At 40.9% G+C, this 26217-nt stretch overlaps 1 protein-coding gene across 2 annotated transcripts in view; it reads left to right on the forward strand.

The window, feature by feature from the left end:
- The window catches only part of PLCB1 (phospholipase C beta 1), a 750135-nt gene that overhangs the window by 661215 nt on the left and 62703 nt on the right, over nucleotides 1-26217 (forward strand). For both annotated transcript variants that reach the window (XM_056567840.1, XM_056567842.1), the window contains exons 29-31: nucleotides 532-621; nucleotides 8084-8141; nucleotides 24835-24921. In XM_056567840.1, the coding sequence (XP_056423815.1) occupies nucleotides 532-621; nucleotides 8084-8141; nucleotides 24835-24921 (235 nt within the window). The remainder of the gene's footprint in view (nucleotides 1-531; nucleotides 622-8083; nucleotides 8142-24834; nucleotides 24922-26217) is intronic.

The following is a 26217-nucleotide window of genomic DNA, read 5'->3' on the forward strand; positions in this document are numbered from 1 at the left end:
CACATGTTACTAACAGTATATGTCAACTAAAATATTGTAGAATTAAATTAACCCTAACCTACCTCCATTTGTGAGGGAGGAGGTTTTCTCTGATGTCCCGTGCAAGTCTATGGTACTGTAGTACCGGTACATCTCCTGATCACGTTAATCTCAGGCTATAGAGATTGCCTAGGACTTTTAAACATCCTGCTGATATTCTGGCAGATAGGTGTAGAGAAAAGTGCAGGGAATGGGATATGAGATATGAGGGCAGGACTGAAGGACAGGACATGAGGTTAGGATATACGGTCGGGATATGAGGTCCGAATTTGGGAATGGCATATGAGGAGGGACATAAGGATGGGACATGAGGTTGGGATATCAGGATGGGATATGAGGTCAGGATATGAGGTTGAGAGCATTATCGGTGCTTTTTCTCTCCCACGAGGTTTAGGTAGGAAGACTGGGCAATGCTGGGTACTCTGCTAGTGCTATATAAAATAATTGTAGATTGTTGTTGTTTTTTATATGTTCTATATTATATTCCTGCAGGGAAAAGAAGGAGTTAAAAAAGAAGATGGACAAAAAACGGCAAGAGAAAGTCACAGAAACCAAGTCAAAAGATAAGAATCAAATGGAGGAGTAAGTATAGGGCTCTGTACTCATCAATCCTAGCCAGGAAAACAAAAATTCAGGATTGTTCTACCTGCAGATATTTTAGCTGAGTCAACCAATAATACACTGTGTAGGGCAGATTTACTTTGGAAATACATATACAAAAAAAAACTAGTGCATTTGCTTTCACCACCTTTATTTTGTGTTTTATACACATTTTGTGCTTCATCCAACAAGGAAATTTAGCTTAGCAGTAAATGGATTGTGGCTTATTTGGATATGGGCATGGTTAGATATGTGAAGCCTTTCACCAAAAGTTAATTAAAGGATATGTACACACTCCTTTTTCCACCTTTTTTTTAGGCTATTTGGTTTGTTTTTAAGCCTTTTTATTATAATAACAATTTATATTGGTTTTCAAATATAAGACACAGCAATGATATGGAACACATCATTACGTATAAATGTACACATCCTTGTCTCCCACATCGTACAATAATCACAAAAGGTATCAGTCTACAATTAACAGTGGAATTATAATAACCCAAACATAAGAACATATGATATGATCTAAAACAAAAGAACTGTGTGCTCTATGTCTGCAGTATCCAGTGGCCAATACACTAAAATCATTGATCATCTCAGACCCTCGCCTGCGACTTTGTAATGACCTCGAGGACAGATAGTACATCAGAAGTAAAAAAACTATAAAAAATTGAGACTTGGTAGAATAAAAGATCACATATACTGAGGACGGAAGGTCGGTGTAACCCAGCTCGTATATCCCAAAACCCTGTTTGGAAAAGAGGTGCCCACAAAATCCACTTATAGACCCTGGCAGATATCATCTCCACCCCCCTCGTCCCTCTGCTTCCTGTTGACTTCCAGCATCCCCAAGGATCCCTTCAACCCCTCCATCGCATACCACTTTGTCATCTCATATTTCCTCATGAGATGTTGCCAGCAGCATCGAACATATTGTGCACAATAAAAGCTCGGCACTTGAGGAAGGCGGCCTAAGCATGTTTATCAGGATCTTTGAGGGTGACAGTAAAATCAAAGTGGAGCACTGTGTGCATGGTAGAGACCACTTTCGACAAGGCCGGAACAGTGTCCTCCAACCCATGCCTTAATAGACATTTCATCCCTATCTGTAAAACTAGATGAATATCTTTACTCGCAGCCGTGAAGGACGAGGCACAGGGGCAGGAAATATAAGAAAAAAATATTGCTTAAGGGCAAAAGATCTACTGGAAGGACATTTATCATTGTTGCTTTGGTAAGCGAGTTCTGTAGTCATTTTTTTCTTGCTTTGGTTTTGCTTATGTGTGACATACTTATTATACTATCACAGGAGGTTGATACATTTAGCTCACATAAGCAAAAACCAATAAGTCACCTTTGAATACCATTTTTTTTGCACACATAAGCAAAAACCAATAAATGACTTCAGAACAACATTTTGTAACCCCACCTCAAGTCGCAGCTGTGAAAAAAAATTGCAATATATATATATATGTGTGTGTATGTGCGTTTATTAAATTTTTTACCACTTTTTTCACCCTAAATGTACTAACCCATTTTTTTTTCTCATTTTAGTTCCACGTATCCTGTGAACTGCTTCAGATTTGGTGGACTACTATGACCAGTGCTTTTTTTTATTTTTTTTAATAGTAATAAAATGGTTACTGAGGGCTTGTGGGGGAGTGTTTATTAAAATACAAATTTTTATAAACGTGTTGTGTTGTTTTTTTAATCTACTTTATAGGCTTAGTAGTGGAAGCTGTCTTTTACACTGAATCCATTATTAAGCCGGGGCTTAGCATTCGCCACAAAAACAGCTAGTGCTAACCCCCAATTATTACCCTGGTACCCACCGCCGCAGGGGTGCTGGGAAGAGCCAGAACCAACAGGCCCAGAGCATCAAAAATGGCGCTACTGGGCCTAGGCGGTAACAGGCTGGCGTTATTTAGGCTGGGAAGGGCCAGTAACAATGGTCCTCGCCCACCCTGGTAACATCAGGCTGTTGTTGCTTGGTTGGTATCTGGCTGAGAATGGAAATATGTTTAACCCCCCCACGTTTTTTTTCATGAATAACTAAATATAAAAAAAAAAAGCTCATAGGCTTTCCCTTTTTTCATTCTCAGCCAGATACCAACCAAGCAGCAACAGTCTGATATTACCAGGGTGGGTGAGGACCATATTGTTACTGGCCCTCCCATCCTAAATAACGCCAGCCTGTTACCGCCTAGGCCCAGGAGCGCCATTTTTGACGCTCCGGGCCTGTTGGTACCGGCTCTTCCCAGCTCCCCTGTGGCGGTGGGTACCGGCGTAACATTTGGGGGTTAGCACTAGCCGTTTTTGGGGCTAACGCTAAGCCCCGGCTTAGTAATGGATTCCTTCTATAAGACAGCTTCCACTACTAAGCCTGGAAAGTAAATAAAAAAATACAACACGTTTAAAACAACTTTTATTTTAAAAAATATATACACTTTCCAACAAGCCCTCGTTAACCATTTTATTAACATTAAACAAAAAAAATGCTGGTCATCATAGTAGTCCACCAAATCGGAAGTAGTCCACAGGAAACATGGATCTGAAATGAGAAGAAAAGAACACGGAAAATAGGTTAGTACATTTATTGCCACCCGCCCGCCGCACAACTACAACTTCCAGCATGTCCTCACTGTAAGGGCAAGCTGGGAGTCATAGTCATGTGACGGCGGGCTGTTGGGAGATGTGCAGGTGGGTAACAAGCAAGTCAGGGAAGCTTGTCACCCACACGCACATCTCCTGTAGCCCACGCATTAAGGACATGCTGGACGTTGTAGTCGTGCGGCGTGGGCAGGAGATGTGCTTATCACTTGCCCTGCCGCATAACTACAGCTTCCAGCATGCCATTACATTAAGGACATGCATGGAGTTGTAGTGGTGCAGCGTGGGCGGAAGATGCGCGGGCAGGTGACAAGCTTGTCACACGCCCGCACATCTTCCGTCTACCCGCCACACTAATACAATACAACTCCCAGCATGCCATTACAGTAAGGACATCCTGGCAGTTGTAGTGGTGCAGCGCTGGTGGGCGGAAGAGTGCAGGCAGGTTACAAGCTTGTCCCCACCTGCACATCTCCCGCCCACGCCGCAGGACTACAACTCCCTGTATGCCCTTACAATGAGTGAATGACAAGGAAGCCAGGGAAGAGGGTGGCTTGTGCTCCGCTCCCTGGCTTCCAGCGGGGAAAATTAAGTTACAGCACTGTAACTTCATGTTTCCCTCTGGCAGCTGTGATTGGCCAGGAGGTCTGCACCAATCACAGGTCTGCCCGGGAAATATGAAATTACAGTGCTGCATATTCCTGTCGGGCGGCTCCGCTCCCCAGCCCCCCCGCAAGCTGTTGGAACTACAACTCCCAGCATGTCCTCACTGTAAGGGCGTGCTGGGAGTTGTAGTCCTGCAGTAGCTAGCAGGTGGGTGGCCGAAGAGCTGAGCTTTACAACAAGTTGCACGAAAAGTCGCACTTGCGACTTTTCGTGCTAAATTTTGTAAAGCTCCGCTTCCCGGCCACCTGCCCACATCTACCACCGCTAGCTACTGCAGGACTACAACTCCCACATGCCCTTACAGTGAGGACATGCTGGGAGTTGTAGTCCCAACAGCTTGCAGATGGATGGTAGCTGTGAGTGGGTGCTGGGGAGCTGAGCTCCGCAAAAAGTCGCACGTACAATTTTTTGTGCAACTTTTTTTAAATGCTGTCAAAAGCAAGTTTGTAAGCCAGGTATTGCCTGGCTTACACTTGTGACTTTTTGAAGGAGGTTTACGACTTAATTTTGCTTACGTGCGACTTTCGCACTTGACAAATTCCCAACCACTGCAAAGTGAAAACTGAAAATTGCTTAGGTAGGGCTGATTGGTATTTTTTTGCTTACCCACAAAAGTCGCAAAAAAAAGTTGCTTACGCGCATGTGTGCCTTTTGTAAGCAAAAAACACCCTCTAAATCCCTTGATAAATCTCCTTCTATACCTTTGCTCCAGGTTCTATGGATTAGATTACGCACTTCACCCTAAAACATAGTGACCTGTGGGCAGTGCCATAAACAGTGTAAAAAGGTTTTTCTTAGGTAAATGGCAATTCAGGGCACACCTTAAGGTTGTGGGCAGGTACTTCCCAATGGGAAAAATTAAATGCATATACAGCCTTATGAAGTTTTTATAGGATGTTTCTCCCTCCAGTCCTCCCCAACGACAGCGGCTTTCACATGACTCAGGCTGATTTGTTTTGCTGTTATATGTGGCTACTGGTGGTTAGCATATTTAAATATACAGGTAAAATATGTAAAAATGTCGTTTATAAACCCCTTTTGTTGTGCCAACATTCAGGATGACAATTATACAATTATAACTTATAACATATAGCTCCTTCTGGGTAAACAATTTGCTGACACAAAATAAGTCCTGGTGTCTTCAAAAATGGAAGATGGCTTTGAGGTTGCTTAATAAGGTGTGTGCACACTAAGATACACTTAGCCTGTAAATAAGAAAAGTCATATGGCATTGTATGTGTGGTGTTCCGGTACAGGACCTGGTCCTGTCCCTGTCTAAAGTCCCCTCAGCAAGAGTCCCTCCATTCTACAGGGCTCTCCTGCAGGGTTTGCCCCTCGGTCACCTCAAAAAAATGTATTTCTGTATAGTGTACAAATGTATAGGACATACCCAGGATATATTATATATATTATAGTATATTGTATAGATATTTTGGACCTTCCGAGGTCATGTGATGATGTCACGTGATGTACCCTGTAGTCCAGCCTCCTTAGTATATAAGGGGCTGCAGTCACTAAATTCGCTCTTGTTCCTGCGCTCTTATCTCCCGGATCCAAAGCAAGCACAATCAGCATATCTTCATTCATCTCAACTAGGCCAAAGCCTAAAGAACCAGCAGTCACTAAAACTGTGAGTTATAAAGCTCAACCTACAAATCCTGTGTGACTACTATTCCACTCAAATCTTATAATTAGTAGCATAGTGGCCTGCTTAAAGCTAAAGACTATTAGTCCCAGCAAAGCCTGTGAGGAACCTGCATCCCGGTTACCTCAAGAGAAACTGTATATTTGTAAAGACTGTTTGCTCAAGAGGTTGAGTAAAAGTTCCAATTATCTCATAAATCCTGCTGTGGAAATTCCATTTATTCCCTGACGTTTTTGGGCCGGTTGGCGGCAGGGCCTTCTATACCAAGCAAATCACACCCTGGCGTCACGACAAGTAAGGGTTAATACCACCAGACCCTGTAATATCATTGCAACACCCCAGACACCACATATGAAAAGCAGAAATGCTGTGGAGTATGGAGAGAAAGTTTATGCATATATTTAGTGTGATGGGTGTGCGCTGCTCACCCGATGCGCTAATATGCATACGGAAGAAGAGTTATGCCGTACATACAGTTATTAGGTGTGCGCTGCTCACGCTGTTCACCCGATGCACTGATCTTCACAAGTCTGAAATAAGTTACGCTATGCATACAGTTAGTGTAATAAGTGTGCGCTGCTCACCCGATGGAGATCCCACGTAGCTCTCACACTTACCTGTCGTAAGCTCAAGCCGGTCTCCTCCTCTCTGTCCGGCTGGCAGGGGTAAGATCACGGTGGGCCTATGGAGGGAGAGGTCAGGTGGTGGAGGTCTGTCGCTGGAAGTAGATGATGACATTTACAGATAATGATCACTCTCCGATTTATATGGAAATTCATTTGTGCTTCTTGATGGATATAAGCGGTTATATGCTCCTGATATGGTGGTGTACTGAGTAACCTGGCTAGACGCGTTTCGAGACTTCCTTAGTCTCTTTTTCAATAGCTGCTGATGTAGGACAAAAGCGTACAGGTAGAACAAATTCCAAAGTCCAAAACAGCATATTTCTGGTCACTTTTTATACCATAAAAAAAATGAGTAAAAAGCTATCAAAAAGTCCAATCAAAACGAAATTTGTACCGATAAAAACTTCAGATCATGGAGCAAAAAATCAGCCCTCATACATCCCTGTATGCAAAGAAATAAAAAAGTTATAGGGGGTCAGAAGAGGACATTTTTAAATGTATAAAATTTTGTGCTTGTAGTTATAATTTTTTCCAGAAGTTACACAAAATCAAACCTATATAAGTAGGGAATCATTTTAACCATATGGAACTACAGGATAAAGGTAATGTGTCATTTTTACCGAAAAATGCACTGCGTAGAAATGGAAGCCCCCAAAAGTTACAAAATGGCATTTAAAAAAAAAATTGTCCCATAAATATTTTTTGGGGGGTTTTGCCGTGGAATTTTTTGGTAAAATGGCTCATGTCATTACAAAGTAAAATTGCTGGAGCAAAAATCAAGCCATCATATGGGTCTGTAGTAGTGTTGCTCGCGAATATTCGCAATTCGAATATTATTCGCGAATATCGCATATTCGTGAATTCGCGAATTTCGCGAATATAGCGCTATATATTCGTAATTACGAATATTCGTTTTTTTTTTTCTTCACAGTACACATCACAGTGATCACCCCTCTCTGCTTCCAGCTTGTGTGGTGTAAAGAAGGCTGTAATACTACTGTGTGAGACTGGCGTGCAAAAATTCGCATATGCGAAAATTAGCATATGTTAATTTACGCATATGCGAATTTTCGCGCGTGTTAATTTTGTATGGGCCAATATTTTCGCATACACGAAGTTTCGCATATGCGAAAATAAAACGAGAGTATGCGAATATTCGCGAATATATGACGAATATTCGTCCATATATTCACGAAAATTCGCGAATTCGAATATGGCCTATGCCGCTCAACACTAGTCTGTAGGTGCAAAATTGAAAGGGTTATGATTTTTAAAAGTTAAGGAGAAAAAAATGAAAGTGGTTAAAAGGTGGTTAAGTGGTTAAAAGGCTTAAAAAGGACCAATAGTTTAATAGAGCTAAAACTAAAACTCCAGAGGAAAAAACATTGTTCATAATTAACTAATGCAAGGAATTTCCTCCATCTACATGTAGCAAAAAATGTGTGCAGAATTCAAAGAGATTGAAACATAACTGTGGATTCCTCTGAACCCACCCCATGAACTTGTAGACATTTTTTTTCTCAGATTATTACTACATTGACCCATATTTATTAATCAGTCTGAAACCCTAATTGTCTGTTTTTTACCATAGCAACCAATCCCAGCTCTTCACACTTCCACTTTACAAGAGCTCGTTAAGATATGAACCCTGAGCTGTGATTGGTTGCTATGGGAAAAAACAGATAATTAGGGTTCCAGGCTGAATGATAAATCTCTCCCATTATCTATACATTTATGTATAAAAAAAAAAAATAGATACATAATTTCTAAGTATTACAACATACAGAACATTTTGAGATAAAGACTAGTCTTTTCTTACAATTTCCACTCTACAGTAATAACGGGCAGTAAAACCTAATCTCTACAATGCTGTTTATGTTTTTGTTTTTTTCCATAGGGAGAAGACAGAAATGATCAGAACCTATATCCAGGAAGTGGTGCAGTGCCTTAAAAGGGTACGATATCTGAGTTTATGCATTTATATGGAATATCCGTGTTCTGCTCAGTGATAAATATGTGGGTAGTGATCTAATGCAGATGGACATTAGGTTTTTCTGTTTTAATTACGGCGGCTACATTTCAGCCGGATAATGACTTTAATACGTTAGGTAGTGGCAAAGCAATAGAGGTTGCAAAAGAAAAAATAATAGAATAATGGAATAAAAATCTAATATAAGACAATAGACAGGAAATGTGTCTGGAGAAACATAAGGATGAATTATATTGTCTATTACTGAACATTAAGATATACACACAGGGTAAGTGGCTTCATTTACTTTTTGTTTATTTATGCCTTTGCTAAGAGGTAAAGTATACAAAAATATTTATCTATCTATCCATCCATCTATTCTTCCATCTGTATATCTAGCTATCATGTATTTATGTAAATATTTAATTTTCTAACTATCAGTCTATTTATCTCATATCTATCTTATCTATATCATATCTATCTATCTATCATAAATCTACTCAGAAACCATACACTTTAGTTAAAGGGGTATTCCGTCTTTATACATCTTATCCCCTATCCAAAGGATAGGGGATAAGATGCATGATCGCAGGGGTCCCACCGCTGGGGACACCCACAATCTTGGTGCAGTCCATGGTATTCTGTGCCAGGCGCTGCCTCTGAGACAGGGACGTGACGTCCTAGTGACGCCCCCTCCTATAGACATGAATGAAGGGGGCGTGGTGTGACATCACTAGGGGGCGTGGTCATTACTTCTTAGTTTGGCCGACCATCTACAGCAGTGGTCTCCATAGGTTTTTGTTATACTACACAGAGTGACACATGTCCTTAGGTTTGTGAGGTATTGCAGTTCTGTTAGATTTAGGGGTTAGCCCACTAACAACATTTATTACCTATCCCCAAGGTATGTCATTAATGTATGATCAATGGGGGTCTCATGGGTATGATAAGAGAAGGGAGGTCCTGGGTGCCCTTTGTGAAAGGAGCGTCAGTGAGCTTGCATGGCCTTCACTATGGCCATCACACAACTTTACCATTTACAAGGAGTATTCAGAGACTTTTCTCTTATTTGGTGGGGGTTCCAATAGTTGGATCTCAGTAATCATATATTCATCCTCTATCCTGTAGATAGTTTTTTTTTTTAACTGCAATATCATAATTGACCTGTTCACATTATTACATATATTGGCCCACATTTATCATTGAAGTGTAAGTGAAGCATTTTTCTACACCTTTTTTTTTGTGTGCTGGTGATGTGTAGGAGCACCAAATTTATTAAATGGTCAAAGAGCATTTGATAAATTTTGTGCAGGTCACATTTTCTGAAATTTCCCTCTTTACATACACCAAAAAGCTAAGCTAAGTCTGGGCTGGTGAAGTTTTAGAGACTTTTCAGTGGCTTTGCGCCTTTTTTGCTCCTTTTCACAAAAAGGCGCAGTTGATAAAACCCTTCCACATCATGTGTATTGCCAAAATCTGTGGATTGCAACTCAAAATCAGCAGAAATGTGTAAACAAAAAGGCGCAAAAAAACCCTGCTTGCTCCTTTTTTGCCCCTTTTTTAGACAAAAAAAAAGTCTAAAGACAATGATAAATGTCAGCCATTGTGAATATGGATAACATGGCAAATAGTGATGTGTTCAATACTTATTTCACCCGCTGTATGCAACTGTATGCTTATAGAGTTTCTATTTCCCTTTAAAATGCATATTTTACAATCTACAATTATTTGTATACAGGTATATGAAAAGCACAGCCAATACAGTTGGGACGGAAAGAACTCCATGTTAAGTGGCCAAACATTTTCCAAAAATGCGCTAAATAACTTCACTTTACTTTGAACCAAGGATTTGTTAAATTGTACCTGTCATTTGCAAAAACTTTCACATATTATATGAAAATCTTTCATATAATTAAGATATTAGTAATATATGTTGGGTAAATATGTGTATATTTTGGGGTGAAAAAAATGCTGTCTTGTCCAGCAGCTATCACCTGTGTGTCTCTGTGTAGAGACAAAATACAGGAAGTGTGGGCGGACAAGCAGGGCTCTGTACACTGAGGACAAGCAGGGCTCTGTACACTGAGGACAAGCAGGGCTCTGTACACTGAAGACAAGCAGGGCTCTGTACACTGAGGACAAGCAGGGCTCTGTGCAGTGAGGACAAGCAGGGCTCTGTACACTGGAACAAGCAGGGCTCTGTACACTGAGGACAAGCAGGGCTCTGTACACTGAGGACAAGCAGGGCTCTGTACACCTCTGTACACTGGAATAATCTGGGCTCTGTACACTGAGGACAAGCAGGGCTCTGTACACTGAGGACAAGCAGGGCTCTGTACACTGAGGACAAGCAGGGCTCTGTACACTGAGAACAAGCAGGGCTCTGTGCACTGAGGACAAGCAGGGCTCTGTACACTGAGGACAAGCAGGGCTCTGTACACTGGAACAATCTGGGCTCTGTACACTGAGGACAAGCAGGGCTCCGTACACTGAGGACAAGCAGGGCTCTGTACACTGAGGACAAGCAGGTCTCCGTACACTGAGGACAAGCAGGGCTCTGTACACTGAGGACAAGCAGGGCTGTGTACACTGAGGACAAGCAGGGCTCTGTACACTGAGGACAAGCAGGACTCTGTACACTGAGGATAAGCAGGGCTCTGTACAATGAGGACAAGAAGAGCTCCGCACATGGAACACAAGCAGGTCTCCGTACACGGAACACAAGCAGGGCTCTGTACACTGAGGACAAGCAAGGCTCTGTACACTGAGGACAAGCAGGTCTCTGTACACTGAGGACAAGCAGGAGCCTGCACAGAGCCCTGCTTTCCTGCCCATACATCCTTTATTTTGTCTAACATATAATGTTATTATCTACATTACATAAAAAGTTTCAGCAAATGACAGGTACACCTTAAAGATTTTGCGACACACCTTTGTCAGTAGTTTCTCCTAAGTTTTTAATACCAAACTCAATTAGACTCGAAAGGGATAATACTTACCAAGCGCTCCTGCTTACATAAGACATTTTCTCTTACAAAATAATTCAAGAGCAGTATAAGGTATTTGACTTGTTCCATACCGTACCTTGGCGGCGAAACAATGGCACATATTCTAACAAGTATTCCAATTTATGGTGTTAATGTACTTTAGAGAAATCTAATGTCATAACAGAACACAATGTTCAGTGCATTCATAATTTGCTATAATACAGTTTCTTGTTGCTATGGATGTATTAGTCTTCCCATAATGCATTCTGTGACCCTCACATACTTGCTCATCCCACACAACTAAAAATACTCACAATTAACAAAGTTTGCAAAAACTTTGCCTGAAGATACAGAATTCTTATGTTTGCCAAACAGCAATGAACAGAAAACAGTGGGATTCTTTATATGTGCTGGCCTGTGTAATTATATGGATTTGTTCTTTAGATGGAGCCTGATAGCTTAGAATTGTGGATATTTTTTTTAATTTACCGCTACAATATGCAATAACTTTATCATATTAGATTGCATTGCACTGTATAGTTTAATGCAATTCAATAGATATCAGTCCATTACAGTTCATTTGGAATACTTTCTATTGAAACTCGGTCTGTAACATTTATATATATGGAACATAAACAGGGGCCATTTGTTTAGGCCATTATTTTTTTTTGTGTGTGTGTATATATATATATATATATATATACACACATACACACACACACACACACACATATATATGTAGAACGGCATACCTTACCCTAACCAAACCTAATGGTTAGACCAGTAGGGATATGGTGTGTGGAGATTTATAGGCCATTAGCACTCCACTGGGAATTCTATGAAAAAAAGATATGCAAAACAGCTTCTGGAGAGATTTCTGGCTTCACTTACATTCCCAGTCAGTTTCTAAGACTCCCCAGTTGGAGTGAAACACTGACATTACGGGGATGCTATCTAAAAAGGTGGCATGATTGAGCTGTTTTGCATATCCTTACTTCCCAGAGTTCCCAGTGGAGTGCTAATGGCCTATAAATCTCCTCACACCGTTATGGTGCGCTCCTCAAGGAGATACCCCTTACCCTTTGATCCTAGTCGACACACTCATGACTTAGATCAATCACACTGAAACAGCTGGAGAGATCTCTGGCATGTCATACATTACAAATCAGTTTCTAAGACTTCAAAGTTGAGTGAGACATTAAGGAACAACTCAACTCCATTAAGGTTAATAGGGCTAGAGTGCAATACCACACACAACCTGTGGAGAAGTGTGGCACTGTTTTTCAAAGAAAGAGGGAATAATTTTCATTTTTCATGGTACCCACCACACTCTTGGTCCTGTCAGTTCAATTTTTCTTCAAAAATTAATATCGGTCAAATCATCTATGTAGACATCACAGTATTTTTTGTGGGATCTGAACACAATTACAGCTTTAGGATCGGGCAGCATCATGTATATAACATGTTTCCTTTAAGAGTGTATTCACACATACAGTATTCTGCACATATTTTATGTTGCAGATTTCAGTGTAAGGGTGCGTTCACACTGCAGAATCTCCGCTTGCGGAATTCCGCGAGCGGAGATTCCGCCTGGCAGACACCGCCGTGGATGCTTCGGCACTAGGGCCGTAGGGCACTGAGCCGTCACCATTGATGGCTATGCAGTGCTCGCGGAATCCGCGCAAAGAATGAACATGTTCTTTCTTTGCACTGAACAATTTCAGCTGCGGATTTGTCCGCCGCTCGAGGAATTCTGTGGGAATTCCGTAGTGTGAACGTACCCTAAATGACTGAACACAGCTTTAAATCTGCAGCTTCAAATCCTGCACATCAAATGCAGGATACTGTACGCGTGAATACACCCTTAAAAGGAACCTGTCATATTCTTGATACTGCCCAAGCTACAGGTAGCATCCTTATTACAATGAGCTCTCATTTACTCTTTGTAGAACCATGCTCTCTTTGTGGCTTGGTTACTTATTTATTTTAAATGGGCACCGTTGACAAGTAAGTGCATCATATAAATGTTATAATTCCTATAATCCCGGTAAACACCAGGGTCACTAGTACCCTTATTTAATTCCCACCCCTAAAACTTAACTTTAATTGTGTTCAAAATAATATATAACAGGGGAGTGTGACAATTATTATAATCACGGGCCTCAATGTGTTCTGTATTTCATTATATGTTCACAGACAGTATAATACTGTTAAATTAGTGTACTGTCATCAGTGGTCTGCAGCACCACTGTCTTATATACACAAGGGGCTTCGCAGTTAAAACAGCAGTAATGCCCCCTCTACATGTTTCGTCACAACTGTGACATCATCAGGAGGGAAAATGGGCCTCAACCCGAGCATCCAACCAGCTCAATATTTATAGTCGTCACGGTCCTACCATATCCACACAATTATACACTTATACATGAGCTGTAACTATAGCCAATCACCTTTACCTCCGTTTCCATGACATATGTAACCGACGCCACCCGTCTGGCACACATATGCCTCTTCCACATATGTCCAAGTGAGATCATACTTACGTCATATCATTGGTGTCCGCAATGTTTACATCGGGGTACTGTGTGTTGCGCATGTGTCACCCGGTCCAATTGCTAGATCGCACGGGTGCCTACGCATCACTGTCATTTCAAGACTTGTACCCCTGTGCATAACCTGCATCCAATGTGCATGTCCATTGGATTCATTACACGCGCATGCACATTAAGCTTTTATCTGTACTTAGACTCTCGCAGATTTACTGATCCTACTGCGCATGTCAGCCAGGAAATATGCCTGTGTGTATTCTTATATATTCACTGTTCTTAATTTATTTGCAAGGTATCATCATACAAAATTACATAGACCATGCATTCTGCAAATATAGCTTAATGTTCACCTTGTCAACTCTGCATTTTATTACAGCACATATGTCCTACAGGCTAGACTTCTAGTTTTTATGAGGGTGGTAATGTTCTATAACACTAAATATGGAGGTATATTTAATAATAGTATCTAGAGGGGAACCCCGACTTTTTTTTCTTATTTGGCTATACAGTATGTATTTATCAATGTATAAGTGATTATAAGGATAGGAACTTCTACCCTCATTTTTTTTTTTAGATGGGTATCTTTTAGCTCTCTCTAACCCTTTCTCCAATTCTTACCTTATCTGTACTCTTATCCTTTTAACTAACTCCTTTATTTCTATTCCTCTGGATGTGGATCTGAAAACGGCAGAAAATCATAAATGAAAAATAAAATGAAAGTAAAAAATAAAAATAAATATAATGCTGATTCCAACTGGTTATTGCTGACAAACTCACAAATTGGCTATTCACATATTTAAATTTTGTTTATTACCCGTCATATTGTCTTGAATTCAGAAATTCTGCATAAGAGAAGCCCTCATTTAAGCCTCGGAGAGAGGCTCCTCAGTCTGTATATCCACTTTGCTTCTTCCTTTAGAAGCATCCTGTCAATATTGCCCTTTCTTGGGCTCAATTTCAGTTGACATATTCCCCAAAATTGAATAATGGTTTACTCCCATGGACTGCATGAATATGCCTGGCTATGAGCGTGTCAGTACCAGTCCTGATATTACTGAGATGTTGACTGACATGTCGTCTAAGCTCTTGTTTTTTTTTTTCCCACACATAATTTTGGTCATCTTCATCGAGCGGCATATGTAACATTTTTGGTCTTACAATTAATGAATTGCCTTATCTCATATTCCCTTTCATCCACCGGATTTTTTAATCTTTTGGTCTTTGGCAAATATCTACAAAAACTACACTGACCGCAACAGAATGATCCTGTCACTTTGCTAGTTAGCCAACCTACAGGTCTCTCTTCTTGCTTCAAATGGCTATGTACTAACATGTCTCGTAAATTAGGTCCCTGGCGAAATGTCACATTTGTTTTTTTACCCACTACATCTCTCAACCCTAAATCTCCAGACAGTAGATGCCAATGTTTGAATAGTATGGCCATGATCTTATTAGTTTGCCCATCATAAGTACCAATACAATGTATGGTCTACTGTGATGATGTCTCCAATCTTGTCTGTGTGAGGAGATCCCTTCTCTCGTTCTCTTTTTCCCGATGGTAGGCTGCCTTGAGGTGTTTTCTAGGGTATCCCTTCTGTCTAAAGCGACGATAATGTTCCTTACTCTCTCTCTATGAAATGTTAGTTCCTCTGAGCAATTCCTCCCGGCCCATAAATGCTGGCCAATCAGAATGCTCATTCTTAATGATCCTGGATGCCAACTCTCCTAATGTAGTAGCAAGTTGACAGATGTAGGCTTCCTATATATGGTTGTCTGTAGATGTCTCTCACTGCCTACATATATATGTAGATCAAGGAAATTGATGGTGTGGCCTTCTATCTCATAAGTGAATAACATGCCTCTGTTATTGTTCAGTGCAGAAATAAAATCCTGAAGCAGTGCCCCATCACCATCCCACAAAATGAGGACATCATCAATATAACATCCCCAAAATAAAATGTGCTTGGTGTAAGTTCTCAGAGTGTCACCAAAAACAATAATGTCCTCCTACCACCCTTAAAACAGATTTGCATAATTTGGTGCACATAATGCACCCATGGCGGTGCCTTGTGTTTGGTGATAATATTTTCAATTAAATATGATATTGTCAACACAATTTCAAATGTGAATTAAAAAAACCATTGTGCTCAGAAAAATAAGTGCTCTTAGTGCTCAAAAAGTGGTTGACTGCTTTAAGGCCTAGCTCGTGACGGATGTTACTGTATAAACTTTCTACATCAATGCTGGCCAAAATCATAGGCCCAGATTTATCAAAGATTGTCTATGGTAGAGCTATATTCCCACGTTTATTTGGGTGGTGGGTTTGACTAGCCTGCATCTTATTTATCAAGAAGGTGCAGCAGGATAATGAATTTTGTGCAGCTCTGCTGTGGTGGGAAAAGCTCTACCACATACACTTTTTTCTAGACTTTTTCTTGTGAAGGAGGGAAGTAGACACTTTCATGGGTCCTGAATTTGGCAAGTTAGGTGTTTTTACTTACTTTCACAGAGCTGACGGGACATTTTTACTTGCATTTTAGATGCTATAATCAAATTTGATTGCGGTGTATAAGGGGTTAAAGCTGGGCATCACCGTGATCTGTGATGTCTGGCATTAGAGATGGGTCCTGGTGGCAGATAGCCACCAGAATCACCCAGCTATGACCCGCACTCAGCTCCTGAGCGCGTGTCATAGAAGGGGAGTGCAGTCTATGTTTAATAATAGCCAATAAAACAAGGTCCAGGCTGAATAAGCTCACGCCTGCGGTGCACAGCAGGTGCGAGATGCCCGGTGGTCAAACATCTTTGATACACAGTGCCTGGTCAAACACTGGTTAAATGTCACATATATAAGTGGCTATATAAAAGAGAGTTAATTCATCTCATTCTGGGTAATATCCAGTCTCTCCAGAATCTCTAAGCCAAAGACTCCACTATAAACCTGATTTAGGAGTCTTGAGTCCAAGCGGTCCGCTAGCATGGGATGACCAATATAGGACCTAGGCATAATCCTATATATCTATGACTGCAGTGGAATTGTATTTTTAATACTTTTTGATTCCTCACTTATTATATAATTTGGCTAATAAAAGTTAAGTTTAATTATTATTAGTGTGACGCATGCAATATAGAGGTTCTTTTAACCCCTTTGGGTTAATTTGTTGTGGTATAGAAGGGGAGTGGAACACTGTCGTCCACAAGAGGTTAAAGGCTGAAGGTAGAAGTGATTCTCGCGCCTACTGGTAGGTGGTATAGCTTTGCCCCTAAAATAGTACCTTTGCGCACAAAATAGTTACTTTTGACAAAAGTCGCAAATGATAAATACGTGACCATTATATGATCAAAAAGAAAAAGTTCTATGGGTAGGCAAAAAGAGTGAAACTGTCTATATCAAAAGACGCATAAAAGTCTCTAAATATGCTGCTTGTGACTGAACTGCACCTAAACATAGACAAAAATAAAATGCTCTAAAAGCAATGATAAATCTCCCCCATAGAATCTGAGACAGTGATATCGTGAATCTTCATCAGGGTGTCTTTCATGTCCAGTAAGTATGATGGTAGTGAGGTGAAAAACGGTTCTAGAACCTTATCTGGGTACACACTGGCCCCTTGTGTCAAACAATCATTTCCGGACACAATGGGGTGACCCTTGATCGGAATGGTGGATTTATGTGTCTTAGGTAGTGCATAAAACATGGATATGGTGAGGTGAGAAATATATATATAAACTTAAACTCAAGTTCTGAGATCAGAGATTTATCTTTTGCTTCAACCAACAATTTTCTAAATTCCTCAAGGTATCTGTTTGTGGGATCAGAGGAGAGCGTTTCATATTTCCCTCAATCGGACAGCAGACTCATGACCATGTCAACATATTGTTCCCTGTCCAGGATCACTACATTGCCTCCCTTGTCTGAGGGCTTAATGACTATTGAGTCATCAGCCCTCAGACTCTCTAGGGCTAACTGTTCTTCCCGACTCAGATTACTGAATTTCATTGTTCTCCCAGTGTTGATTTTTTTCAATGTCCTGGGTAACCTGTTCCACAAATGTTTCCACATTTGGGAACTGGGAGAATTGTGGGGTCATAAGGGACCTGGGCTTAAGATCAGTAAGCGGAGCAGTGAAAGACAATTGATGTCCCTCACTTTATAGCCATAGTTCATTGAGGTCATGGCGTAAACGTTCCTCCCTCTGTAAGAGGCTCCTGGCATCTTGATCTTGCTGATAATTCCATTTATGGAGTGCTACTTTTCTCGCAAAATGATTAATATCTTTTATCCAGGAAAATTTGTCAAACCTAGGCACTGGCGCAAACATCAATCCCTTGCATAGTAAATCCTCCTCTATTCAGCTCCCTTGAGGATAAATTACATACCCATTGTTTGTCACGGTTTAGGTCTGATCCATTCTGACCGATTGGGTCAGCAGAGGTGGTCCTAAAAAAGGCATCCCATTTGCCAAGGGTGCTTGTGAGCCTTGTGGTAGAAGCATGGATACCTGAGGCATCCCAGATGCTACTCCATCTGCCCTGCCCAATTGGCCTGTTGTCAACTGACTCCCTGTGTTCATTCCCATGTTCATAACGAGTCCCAATACACTGGCTGATAACAAAGCACCCCCACCAACATTTCCACCATATGCTGGTACTAGAATGTTTCTTTGTTGGGGTAGTGTCGGGCATGTTGTTTGCTGTTGGGAGGGTACTACGTATGGTCTGATCTGAGCTCTCTTATTACCTTGCCGTCCACCTCTTTAGTATTTAGGAATAAGGAAAACAGGCGCTTCATAGACTAGTAACGTTTGCGATCCAATGGTGAGGTAATTATATAAATAAATTGCTCACCCTGGGTGGTTGTGCAACTTCATACACAACAATGATGTAGGCGTAGAAATAGGTTAGGTTGTCTGCTGCCCTCCGGTAAATATCAGGCAAAAGAATACAAGGCTTCAGAGGGAACCCGGCTCCATGGCGCTGAACGACCACAACAGGTGAAGGATTAAAAGGATTTTATTGTCCAGAATGCAACGCGTTTTGCTGCGCATGCATCGGGCATGATGAAGCTGCGCATGCGCAGCGAAACGCGTTGCATTCTGGACAATAAAATCCTTTTAATCCTTCACCTGTTGTGGTCGTTCAGCATCGTGGAGCCGGGTTCCCTCTGAAGCCTTGTATTCTTTAGTATTTAGACTTTCTTTTCATTTGAGGACGCTGGTCACCACTAGTGTCTGAAAGGAACCCTTCTGTCCCAGAGGTATCTGATTCTGAGAAAGTTCGACCCTGATTAAATTGGCCTTCTAATGTCTGTGGCCCACCACGACAACGATTATGACTCTTGTCTGTGTAGACCTGATCAATTGCAAAGTCAGTATAGTCCCTCACAAATTTGTTATGTTTCTTTTCCTTGCATTGGTCAAGGTTTGTTTTTAATTTATTTTCCAAAGCCCCAAAGTCTTGGTGTGATACTAAAGTCTGGATGTCCCTTACTTGACTTTCAAGTTCAGTATTAATCTGTGTCAGATATTTTTTCTCATATTCAAGTAAATATGCAATAAGACGTAGGGAGGTTTCTGTCTGTAGATGTTCCCAGCCTTTAAAGGGGTTCTCCGGTGCTTACACATCTTATCCCCTATCCAAAGGATAGGGGATAAGATGCCTGATCGCGGGAGTCCCGCAGCTGGGGACGCCCGTGATCATGCACGCGGCACCCCGTTTGTAATCAGTCCCCGGAGCGTGTTCGCTCCGGGTCTGATTATGGGCGACCACCGGGCCGCCCCTCAATGCAAGCCTACGGGAGGGGGCGTCATAGCTTTCATGCCCCCTCCCATAGGCTTGCATTGAGGGGCGGAGCGTGACGTCACACGGGGGCGGAGGCATGATGTCACGCGCCGCCGGCCCCGTGGTCGCCCGTAATCAGACCCGGAGCAAACACGCTCCGGGGACTGATTACAAACGGGGTGCCACGTGCATGAGCCCGGGGGTCCCCAGCGGCGGAAGTCCCGCAATCAGGCATCTTATCCCCTATCCTTTGGATAGGGGATAAGATGTGTAAGCACCGGAGAACCCCTTTAAGAAAAGCTATATCCTCCCGATAAGAATTTGGTGTTATTTGGGTTCTCAGACCCCTGTATACTAATTTCTGCTGCAAGTAGGTCTCCAAACTCGCCACTTCCCACCACGATCTTATGCAATTCTTATAGGTTTTGAAAATATTTTTAAAGACTTGTTGTATGTTATTTTGGTCCAAAGGGAGTGTAATAGTGGAAAACACTTGTGAGGCTTCTGCAGCTAAATTATCCAGATTAATGTGCTGTGATAGGAATCCTGCCATAACGTGGTAACCACAACTGGCGGGGGCAAAGGAACAGAGAACTGAATCTCAATAACCACAACAACCAAATGGTTAGTTAAAAGGATAAGAGAACAGATAAGGTAAGAATTGGAGAAAGGTTTAGAGAGAGCTCAAAGATACCCACCTAAAAATGAGGGTAGAAGCTCCCCTAACCTTATAATCACTTATACATTGATAAATACTTATAGCCAAATAAAAGAAAAAGTGGGGGTTCCCCTCTAGATACTATTATAAAATATACCTCCATATTTAGTGTTATAGAACATTACCACCTTCATGAAAACTAGAAGTATAGCCTGTAGGACATATGTGCTGTAATAAAATGCAGAGTTGACAAGGTGATCATTAAGCTAGATTTGCAGAATGCATGGTCTAAGTAATTTTGTATGATGATACCTTGCAAATAAATTAAGAACAGTGAATATATAAGAATACACACAGGCATATTTCCTGGCTGACATGTGCAGTAGGATCAGTAAATCTCGAGAGTCTAAGTACGGATAAATGCCTAATGTGCACGCGCGTGTAGTGAATCCAATGGACATGCACATTGGACGCAGGTTATGCACGGGAGTATAAGTATTGAAATGACAGTGATGCGTAGGCACCCGTGCGATCTAGCAATTGGACTGGATGACACGTGCGCAACACACAGCACCCCAATGTAAACATTGCGGACACCAATGACATGACGTAAGTATGATCTCGCTCGGAGATAGGTGGAGGAGGCATATGTGTGCCAGATGGGTGGCGCTGGTTACATATGTCAAAGGAACGGAGGTAAAGGTGATTGGCTATTGTTACAGCTGATGTATAAGTGTATAATTGTGTGGATATAGTAGGCTAATAACCATTAAGCGGTGGACCGTGAAGACTATAAATACTGAGCTGGTTGGATGCTCGGGTTGATGCCCATTTTCCCTCCTGATGACGTCACAGATGTGACGAAACATGTAGAGGAGACATTACTGCTGTTTTAACTGCGAAGCCCCTTGTGTATATAAGACAGTGGTGCTGCAGACCACTGATGACAGTACACTAATTTTACAGTATTATACTGCCTGTGAACACAGAAGGAAATACAAAACACATTGAGGCCTGTGATTATAATAACTGTCACTCACCTGTTATATATTGTTTTGAACACAATAAAAGTATATTTTTAGGGGTGGGAATTAAATAAGGGTACTAGTGACCCTGGTATTTACCGGAGTTATAGGAATTATGATATATTGACCCTAACCCATTCCAGGGGCCATTTGGTTGCCATCATATAAATGCACAGGAAACGTTTGCCTAGTGATAAGCAGTTCTGATATTCAGCTTTTAGCCACAAGAGAAAGTGTGAGGAAGAGAAGATGGCTCAGTGACATACTCTATGCCCTCTTACTGAATGGGTGGAAGTAGAACACAGGTGGGTGATAATATATATCGGACAATGCCCACTCACAACAGTGATGACAGGATAGGATCAGGGCAGTGCTATTCCCCGGTTTGGCAAACTGGCCATGAATTAATTTACCAACTAGTTTGCATGAATGGTGGAGAACCAGCTTGACCGGTTACAAGCTTTCAGGTGCCATTTGCTGCCTTATTCTATAGGCCTCATTCAATTGCCATGAATATACAGAAGAGTCTACAAGCTGCAAGGAAGGTTTTCCATTTTGAGTATAATAATATTAACTACCCAACATTATAAGTATTGGGGGATCACCTATTCCTTCTGCTTAGATGAATACTTGTAATGGGGATCAATATCAGATATTACATGAAGAAGCTGAAGCCTCGATTATATCAGTTACATAAATGCTGCATATAAAGGAGTGTACAGAGCACATCCCCCGCAGAGTTCTTACAGTGTGTGGTATTTGCTTCCAGGGGAATTAGCATTTTATAATTATGAACGTTGATAAGTGGATAAGGTACTTGAAGCCAATTTTTATTTCTTAGCATTTTAATTACCCCAAATCATTCTAATACATATTTGCATGAGGCCTTCAGGAAATGTATTCTCATATAATCTGGCAGTAATTTACAACATATCGCCAAGTAAATACAGGGGGGTTCCAAAGAGTTCTGCTAATGAGGCAGTCTCCAACCAAAAAAACAAATAGTGATGTAGCAAGGAGCGTTGACATGCACCTAATACCATGGACGTAACTATAAAGATCATAAGACCAGTACTACAGATGAAGCATTTTAGTTGAATTCACGCCTCTGCTAAAAACAGTACCATATGATGTACCAGCTCTGCAATGTCAAACTATTGTAGTACTTGGGCAGTGAAGCGACAAAAGTTATTACTATTGATGTCTTAAAAAGGATACTCCGGATAGCACACTCAGTTCTCTTCTCCCACTGATTGGTGAGCTCCTGCCTGCTACCTCCTAACCCTCTCTCCCGCACCAATCCTCTTCACCTGCTGGGCCTAAACACACCCTACTAACCACCTTAACGTAACGTGACTAGACCTATATCTCTACTACTTACTTCTAGAGAATAGGAAAAAAAAACATTTACTCTCTAGGGTACCCCTTCAACCCCCCTCAGGCCACCACACTAGGGGTTCTCTGTTCTTCATAGGCTCACACAAGTATTGCTGCAATATAGTTCAATACGGAGGCATCATGTAGTGAAAAACAGAGTGCCTTCTACGTATTATGAAGCTGCAAGGACTCCTTTTATACAGGTTTCATTTACATGTGCCCCTAAACTGATCAAACACATGGGAATATACTCTATAGGGCCGATCAGTCATATGTGGGAAAAGTTAGTAATAGGAAACAGGTCTTGTTTAAACTACTAATTTGGGAATCAGCAACAAGCTGTGAAAAGCAGGTACTGGAAGGCTCTGGAACAGAAGCTGTGGGGGACTGGAGTAGATAAGTATTACTTATTTTTTTTATTTTTACTGTGCCTCCAGCAAAATATTTAGAAAAAATATGACCTTCACTATAAGTCTTATTTTTGTAGTGTCCTATGTATCTCTAATGTCGACCACTGTAAATGCCAATGCAATGCAGTCAGTATAGGTTTATAGAGTCTGCCCCCGAAAACCCCAAAGAGATATCACCAAAAACCAGATTTCCATATCTTCAATAAAACAGAACATTCACCTTGGAGATATGTTCTCCAGCTGAACTGATAGATTTCCAGGAAATCATTAATTCTTTAGACCGGGTGCTTGAACACCTGTCTATTATTCAGAGAGGGTTAGAATAAAAACCTTTACTGCCCGCTCTGGGGCATGGTCTACACTGATGCTGGAACTGGTTGTGTTACACAAGATTGATTGCAACAAAGATTCTATTATATTAATCAAATACATTGATTTTCTGGTGGAATCTTCTGTTCAGCCAGCAGAAGAACTAGATTATACTGACACTACCATTATTCAGCACCGCTATTCTGTGTCCTTAAACTAGTAATAAAAAAAAGGAAATAAATTAAATACAGGAGGCATTAGTAACTATGGACATTTTAATAGAAAATGTCTGACTGAGAAGCATATAGACATAGCCAGACTTGGCTAAACTGCACCAAGACCAGACTGACATACAGTCCTTGAAAGGAATTATTCTTTACTTTCTTACATTCTTCCATTTCACTTTGTTTGAGAGGGCATTAGAGTCCCTTGATGTATTGTTTCCTATCAGCTTTGTACATTTCTATGTCTGCCTATCTATCTATCTATCTATCTATCTATCTATCTATCTATCTACATATACTACATGAAAATCAGACATTGCTTTTGAATTGTGGTTTAACGGAATCCTTTTAAAAAACAAAATAATAAAACTGACCTGGACAAAAATGATGGTACCCTCGTAAAGAGAGAAAATAATTTGGCAATGGGGACATGTTACACTAGTATGTCCAGCAGTTACCGTCACAGGTGACTCCAATCTTGTAATCAGTCAGTCTGCTTATTTAGGCCGGGTTCACACAGCTGAAAATGTGTGTAATGTCTGCCCGGAAAACATGGGCAGACATTCTGCACAATTTCATGATCCAGCAGGAGCTAGGACAGCTCGGAAATGTGCCGTCTCATAGACAGCAGTCCATTTCCAAGCAGAATCTGCAGAAAGAATCAGCATTTCCGCCGAATGTGTGCACAGTGCAGCAGAATCCTATTGAAATCATTGGGAACTCAGGAGAATGCAGGAGAATGTCCATGCGGAATATTCATATATATTCATTCATATTCATGTTCATAATAAAGTGTCTGTATCTGCATTTGAGGGTGTTCTCACAATTTTTCTGTGATTTTTGGCCCAATGTTTATTTTGTCAGGTGTTCAGAGGGAGCCTGGTTTCCTTCAATGAGTGGATCGACCGCTGGGTGGGAGGGAGATAATTCTGCAGTGTTACTGTAGGTTTGCAACAGCTAGAGGCACCCTGGTCAGAAAACACTGGTCTATTGCATTGAAGGCAGCACAGGTGTGTTTGAATGGGTGGGGTAGCTGATGTGTGGGAGGGAGAAAAATGACCTCACACTTACAAACAAGGAATTATGAGGCTTGTAGTTGGAGGGAGGGAACTCCAACATGAAATGATCAGTTCACAAAAAAGATAGCCACAGCGTTATGGTTGACATGTTTAGCTCCAAAACAAGCACGGATCCTTTCTAAGCATGCCCATTACTGTCAGGCAAGTAACTACTAAAATTACCTTATGGTGGATAACCCCTTTAAATTTAGAATCTGCTCTAGATTGTTAAATGAAAATTGTTTCTGTTTGGCCTTTTTTTTTTATATATATGTAAACTCTCTTTGTTTTCTTCTTATAGTTAGAAGATGCTCAAAGCAAAAGACAGGAAAAACTTGTGGAGAAACACAAAGAGATTCGACAGCAAATTTTGGATGAAAAGCCCAAGGTAAAGTTTTGTATCTCTAAATTGAAAATCTTTATTTATTTATTCATTTTTTTTTTTTTTTTGGGAGACCACTGCTCTAGGTTACAGTCTGATGGATGCAGAAAATCTAAGACCAGGATTAAAGGGGTACTCCAGTGAAAAATATTTATTTTTCTTAAATCAACTGGTGCCAAAAAGTTACACAGATTTTTTAATTACTTCTATTTAAAAATCTTAATCCTTCCAGTACTTATCAGCTGCTGTATGCTCCACAGAAAGTTATTTTCTTTTTAAATGTCTTTTCTGTCTGACCACAGTGCTCCTTTAAAATGGATTAAACTGTATTACACACACAAACTTTTTTATTATATCATTTTATTCTTTATAAATAAACTAAGTAGCTTCTTATTTTAAAATGCCTTTTATCCAGAGGGTATACGGTATCTCTAGGTTTACAAACAGAGCAAATTTTGGGATTACTCATGGTGTGATGAAAAGAATGGAACCAAAGACGACTCCTCCTCCTACAACATCTTCACCTTACTTTCCAAGCCCATTGTTTGCTAATCTTTTATAGTCTGTCTTGTTGACTTTATCTATGTTTTTGTTGCATTAATATTTTTTTATATAGTAGTCATGTATTCTAGATACATATTTGCCCGATGTATCAGATCTCATTTTAATAGGGGAGCCTGTCAGGTTTTCATGCTGCCCGTGATTTAGGCAACATGAAACTAGTTTACTTAATAGGACCGATGCCATAAAACAAATATTGTTACCTGTACGCTCTCACAGAAAATAATTGAGGATGGAGCACTCACTTTGGCCAGTGAATAATGAAAAACTTATTTATTGATCACATGGTACAGACATCTTGGGAGACAGAACAAATGGAACATGTGTTGGGGGGTTTAACACAGCATTAGCAACACCAACCCCTACCATTCCATCTGTTCTGCCCCCCAAGATGTCTGTAGCATGTGATCAATAAAAATGTTTTTCGTTATTCACTGGCCAAGGTGAGTGCTCCGTCAACATTTATTTTCTGTGATAACATATTTGGATTTGGATACTAAGAGACGAGATGAGAAGAGTAGCACCATCTATTGCACTGGATTATGGATCCAGTATTGGAGTATGCCATCGTGGCTCTGCCAATGCTCCCTCCCACTATATCCTCCTAAGTTATATTGATTGTCTAAGAAGTGAATGTGCCGGGTGTTCTCTGTCACTTGGTGTGAAATATTGTACCCTGGTTTCCTGATTCTGGTTCTGACACTGCCAAGTTATTGACATGGAGGAGATGTATCAAATCCT

This window comes from Hyla sarda, chromosome 3, assembly GCF_029499605.1.
Source record: "Hyla sarda isolate aHylSar1 chromosome 3, aHylSar1.hap1, whole genome shotgun sequence".
In the NCBI taxonomy this organism is placed as follows: Eukaryota; Metazoa; Chordata; class Amphibia; order Anura; family Hylidae; genus Hyla; species Hyla sarda.